The sequence below is a fragment of the Agrilus planipennis genome, unplaced genomic scaffold (assembly GCF_000699045.2).
Source record: "Agrilus planipennis isolate EAB-ADULT unplaced genomic scaffold, Apla_2.0 scaffold1, whole genome shotgun sequence".
Taxonomy (NCBI): domain Eukaryota; kingdom Metazoa; phylum Arthropoda; class Insecta; order Coleoptera; family Buprestidae; genus Agrilus; species Agrilus planipennis.
The window spans coordinates 4,486,030-4,492,438 of record NW_020442466.1 but is presented as its reverse complement, the minus strand read 5'-3'; the positions used below and the strand labels follow the sequence as shown (position 1 = coordinate 4,492,438).

General features: G+C 33.3%; 1 protein-coding gene across 3 annotated transcripts in view; it reads left to right on the top strand.

Annotated features, from left to right (window-relative positions):
* LOC108733144 (protein retinal degeneration B) overlaps nt 1-6,403 on the top strand; it is a 17,518-nt gene extending 11,115 nt beyond the window's left edge. For 2 of the 3 annotated variants that reach the window (XM_025981114.1, XM_025981115.1), the window contains exons 22-23: nt 2,701-2,972; nt 4,386-6,403. In XM_025981114.1, coding sequence (XP_025836899.1) covers nt 2,701-2,972; nt 4,386-4,527 — 414 coding nt within the window. In that variant the 3' untranslated portion in view covers nt 4,528-6,403. Of the gene's footprint in view, nt 1-2,700; nt 2,973-4,382 lie in introns of all 3 variants that reach the window. The other variant, XM_025981113.1, reaches the window with a different exon arrangement.
* Nucleotides 6,404-6,409: the final 6 nt, after the last annotated feature.

Here is a 6,409-nt window from a genome sequence, read left to right as displayed (position 1 = left end):
CAAACTCTTAACCGGTGAGGAGCGTATAATCCGTACAGTACTGCACGGAAAAATTGACCATTTTATCCACTAAATTGCATTACCCAAATGTGCTGTTATTGGTACCAATTACTACTGAAAATATCAACGAGATGTTTATTTATATTTGAAGACATATTAAAAACTTTAACGATTGTTTTCGACTCGCACTACTATTCATGATTGAACAAAACTTTTGGCAGGTACTGTATGAAAAAGTACGTTTAATTAGCTTTTTTCTCCCGTGCATCCAAGACATTGGAAGGGGCTCATCGCTAGAGAAAGTAAATGAAGTATACTACTATACTTCTTATTAATGCTTCATCAAACTTGCGCGTGAACTACTACCCTAATCCTGAACAACCCCAGGACTGTTCGACAATCTTTAATATCGATTTTGAAGTAGATCGGCTAAAAGAACAACTTCCTACCCTACAACAAGCGACACAACCTCGCTCGAAAGATCTTTAAGTACCCGAAGATGTCAACTACCTCGGCCGATTCACGCCACAATCATTCGAAATCATAGTTCAACACCCGGTACATAATTTAGCATAGTTTTAATTCTCAATTTCTTTAGCAATTGATGAAATAGTAATGATTGTCTAACAAATTTCGCCTATGAAGAGTCTACTCCTTGACTATGACTATTGAAAAATTGTCAAACACAAGTGTCTACGAAATGATTCAAAAAAAAAAACTGTTGCTAAAAAAAATCGTCTATTTGAATGTGTATTATATGTAATACAGTTTCCCTATTTCTGAATTTAACGATTCGTTTTATATGATTGGGTGTCTCACCTATTAAATACCTGTTACTATAATATTAATTTATTTTTATACTGCGCTTCTTCGATCGGTGGTAAGAATAAAGAATTAATTTTTAAAGTACCTATACAGGGTGATTACTGATGGATCATTAGATACTTAAATGTGGTGCGATTATAAAAATTAGTTAAGAAATTGTTATTATGATATACGACGGAAATCTGTTTTCAAATAAGCAAACATTCCACAATTTTTTCATTTTAATATTTTTCTAAAAACGTGGGGCTACTTTAGTATGCGGTCTACCTCTCGGGGTATAATCTATCTGTTCTTTAATATGCGATCGACCCACTGAATGTAGATAAGAAACATATATTTTTGAGAAAAAAGTAAAGGTAAAGGTCTCTTCGTACGTATTGTCTTTTCCTACCATCTCCTTCTGTTAGATTGATTAGATAGGAAAAGACAACACGAAAGAAGTAACAGATAGACCACAAACTAAAGTAGTATCTACTAAAAAAGTTACCACAAATACTTAAATAAAACATAAATCGCATATCAGTGAACCAAACAATAAAACTACCCACTCAATCTCAATGAATGGTCAAACTTCCCTAACTGGAACCAGCAGGGGTCCTATCCAGCTTTCCTTTTAGTTGTACAGGATGAAACTAATTCAGTTTAATTGCTGTTGTTATTGTAAAGCAACTACATCAACAACTTGCTTGTATTAGATATTATTTCTTAGAGTAATGAAATTACGTTAACAAAAGGCAACACCAACGAAGTGAGCTATTTGCTATCGCTCTCTAGTTGGAGATTATGAAACTACAGAAGTTCGAGTTACAGAAGTTTGACTGTACGTATTATTACCAACTAAACATGCGTAAACGTATAAAAGTTCTTGAAACTCTTGTCTCTATTTAGCTGTGATTTCTTTGTAAGTATTAAAAACCGAACAAATATTATAAATGAATAATTAATTTAGTAAATACATTTGAAAATTCCTTGTTGTTTATAAATAATAATAATAATAATAATGATTATTACTCAAACAGCGTTAAAAGAAAAAATTATTGCTGTTGGCCGTCCCTTATCTACTATTATACTATCTATGTATGTACATATTTTGAAGATTTAAATTTTGTTACTATCCCATCNTCTGTCGAAACTGCCAGACGCGGATCGCGATTTCGATCTTTTTGGATCTCATCAGCGCGTCGCAGGCAGCTCCGACAGAACACAGACCAACTTTTACCTGTTGTCTTGACAGCGCGTCGATGCTACATTTTAGGATTACGTATGCTCCAACAAGGCCCACTTGTGTGGATATCTACTTGCTGAAAACGAATCCCGGCGTAGCCAACCTCAACGTGATAGGCACGTCACCATAATCGAATAAAATAATTCCAAGTGGTCTGTATTCTAAAAAATGTAATCTTAAAATGTAGCATCGTGCGACAGATGGCGTTTACTGCGCCATTTGTAGCATTTTCTTAATTGAGTTTCATTTTTGAAAGGTATCAGTTGTCATGACTCCTATCGTGGATTAATCATTAAATTTGCCGAAAACTGGAACGTCTCTTGTGCAACGATGTCCTCCCATTGTATCTTTTCTTTTCCTTACTGACCTCCATAGCGTCCAGTATCTCATAATTTCTAACCCTTTCTATCAAATGCGTTTTCTCTTCACCCTTCACCATCGACGTTTAGCACTTTTTCAGAACTATACTCCCAACAGGCATTTTTAACATTCGCTTTCGAGTCATTCGGGACTATACCATAAAACTGATTTACTTTTGTTAAGAGCTCATCAATATCTACCCTCTATTCCGTCGTTAGTTATCTGATCTTCTAATAGTTATAGAAGGTCGACGACAAAAAATGATTTAAAATAAATAATTTTTGCTGCAGAATCACGGAGTCATCATTCATTCGGCGTATGGAAGCGGTAAAGATATTAGCGTTTATACAGCGATAGGGTTGAAACCTAAGCAAATTTACATCGTTGGTAAGGCGAACAAGAAGCAACAATCTCAAGCTACAATCTTGGCCGAAGGCTACGCGGCCCATCTGGCCGCCCTGATGACCCACGGAGGTTCCAGACCGGCACAAGGCAACGCTAGAATGGTTATTCCTCGGGGATATTTTGGACTTCCGGGACAAAGCACGTCCAGAAGACGAAGGTAAGAAATTTAACTTTTTTTTTTATTAAATATATCGGAAAAGGGTTAAGATAGTAACGATTTTTGATAATTTTCTATTTGTGTGTGACTGTTTCAGTCACGACATAGTCATGTCGTCGCCAGTGCGTACCAGTGGCTTTTTGAAATGCAAGGTTTATAAAGGTCACATTTAATTAACACGGTAATTATTTAAGTACTTGTTATGATAATAATTGATAAATATGCCGGCATACGTTGCACCAAAAGATGTCTTGCACCTTGCATCGCTATGTTTACGACCCTCGCTTATAAACAAATAAATAAACAAATAAAAGTAAACCAACAGAAATAAATTAAATATATATTATTACAAATAAAAAGAATAGATTGCTGTTTTTGCCGATATTGAATGATAAAATATTTTATTTAACAAGTGAATAACTCATTAATATAAAATTATTGTTTAAAAATGATTTGTGTAGTGGACAGTAGTAGTTTCCTATATTGTGTGGCATTTGTTGTTTTGTCCTCTTTCGCAAAAAGGGGTCATATTTTTAAAAGCTCCATCCTTACATGTTTTTTAGTTGGTTATCCAATTTAGTTGAGCTTTTCCTGTTAAAAAATTTTAAGAAATATTCGACATGATCATTGGGGGGCTTTCCCGGCTTGCTGACTATGGTCAATAAATCTACTAGATATTTGGTCATCAACAGAAAGCAAGTCAGCAAGCCCAGAAAACTCCAATGTCCATATTGACTCCGACCATGAAAGCCTACAGTAATTAAATATTTGACAGATACAACAATTTCTGAAATTGTTATTAAAACTTTAAAAGCTTTCTGCATTTACTGTTTCCCTAGCTCAATAATTATAGTATACTGTCCTTGTTGGGGGTAGTTCACGTATTACAATTTCGTTTACTTTCTGTAGCGATGTGACCTTCAGTTTGACCGGTGCAAAGTAGAAAAGAACAGCACTAGGCCAGAAAAGGAAGGAGACAACTCTCGGCCAAACTCTCAACCGGTGAGGAGCGTATAATCCGTACAGTACTGCACGGAAAAATTGACCATTTTATCCACTACAATTGCATTGCTCAAATGTGCTGTTATTGGTACCATTTACTACTGAAAATATCAACGAGATGTTTATTTATATTTGAAGACATATTAAAAACTTTAACGATTGTTTTCGACTCGCACTACTATTCATGATTGAACAAAACTTTTGGCAGGTACTGTATGAAAAAGTACGTTTAATTAGCTTTTTTCTCCCGTGCATCCAAGACATTGGAAGGGGCTCATCGCTAGAGAAAGTAAATGAAGTATACTACTATACTTCTTATTAATGCTTCATCAAACTTGCGCGTGAACTACTACCCTAATCCTGAACAACCCCAGGACTGTTCGACAATCTTTAATATCGATTTTGAAGTAGATCGGCTAAAAGAACAACTTCCTACCCTACAACAAGCGACACAACCTCGCTCGAAAGATCTTTAAGTACCCGAAGATGTCAACTACCTCGGCCGATTCACGCCACAATCATTCGAAATCATAGTTCAACACCCGGTACATAATTTAGCATAGTTTTAATTCTCAATTTCTTTAGCAATTGATGAAATAGTAATGATTGTCTAACAAATTTCGCCTATGAAGAGTCTACTCCTTGACTATGACTATTGAAAAATTGTCAAACACAAGTGTCTACGAAATGATTCAAAAAAAAAAACTGTTGCTAAAAAAAATCGTCTATTTGAATGTGTATTATATGTAATACAGTTTCCCTATTTCTGAATTTAACGATTCGTTTTATATGATTGGGTGTCTCACCTATTAAATACCTGTTACTATAATATTAATTTATTTTTATACTGCGCTTCTTCGATCGGTGGTAAGAATAAAGAATTAATTTTTAAAGTACCTATACAGGGTGATTACTGATGGATCATTAGATACTTAAATGTGGTGCGATTATAAAAATTAGTTAAGAAATTGTTATTATGATATACGACGGAAATCTGTTTTCAAATAAGCAAACATTCCACAATTTTTTCATTTTAATATTTTTCTAAAAACGTGGGGCTACTTTAGTATGCGGTCTACCTCTCGGGGTATAATCTATCTGTTCTTTAATATGCGATCGACCCACTGAATGTAGATAAGAAACATATATTTTTGAGAAAAAAGTAAAGGTAAAGGTCTCTTCGTACGTATTGTCTTTTCCTACCATCTCCTTCTGTTAGATTGATTAGATAGGAAAAGACAACACGAAAGAAGTAACAGATAGACCACAAACTAAAGTAGTATCTACTAAAAAAGTTACCACAAATACTTAAATAAAACATAAATCGCATATCAGTGAACCAAACAATAAAACTACCCACTCAATCTCAATGAATGGTCAAACTTCCCTAACTGGAACCAGCAGGGGTCCTATCCAGCTTTCCTTTTAGTTGTACAGGATGAAACTAATTCAGTTTAATTGCTGTTGTTATTGTAAAGCAACTACATCAACAACTTGCTTGTATTAGATATTATTTCTTAGAGTAATGAAATTACGTTAACAAAAGGCAACACCAACGAAGTGAGCTATTTGCTATCGCTCTCTAGTTGGAGATTATGAAACTACAGAAGTTCGAGTTACAGAAGTTTGACTGTACGTATTATTACCAACTAAACATGCGTAAACGTATAAAAGTTCTTGAAACTCTTGTCTCTATTTAGCTGTGATTTCTTTGTAAGTATTAAAAACCGAACAAATATTATAAATGAATAATTAATTTAGTAAATACATTTGAAAATTCCTTGTTGTTTATAAATAATAATAATAATAATAATGATTATTACTCAAACAGCGTTAAAAGAAAAATTTATTGCTGTTGGCCGTCCCTTATCTACTATTATACTATCTATGTATGTACATATTTTGAAGATTTAAATTTTGTTACTATCCCATCGTTTATAAATCTATTTGTTGTTTTATTGTTGCGCAAAATCAGGAAGGAAAATGCGTTTCCTTGCAAAAATCGCTGCATGAATGTTTAAAAATATTTTTCTAAGTGTACAGAAATTTGTTGTTAGGACAAAGGAAGAGTAATGTTGTTGCTGTTTTTAGTGAATATGCGTACATAAACAAAGAAACATACAATATTATTGTACGATATTAAATATGTGTATGTATGTTATTGTTTTAAGTAGTTAATACGTAAAATAATGTGATTTTAAAAAATATCTGCAGAGATTGGTTTCTAGTTTACATAATTAGTGTAATTATTTATTTATTTGTTTTAAACTAACGAATGAATATTTTTTCAAACTAGTCCAAGTCAAGTCCAAATCAAATTCTATTTTCTAGAACAGTCTTGTTTCCAAAATTAATTTTTTTATAAAAGAAAAGTTTTATAATTGTTTTAGTGTTTTACGTCTTTCTTTGATGAAGATATTCAAAAATTATAAAAA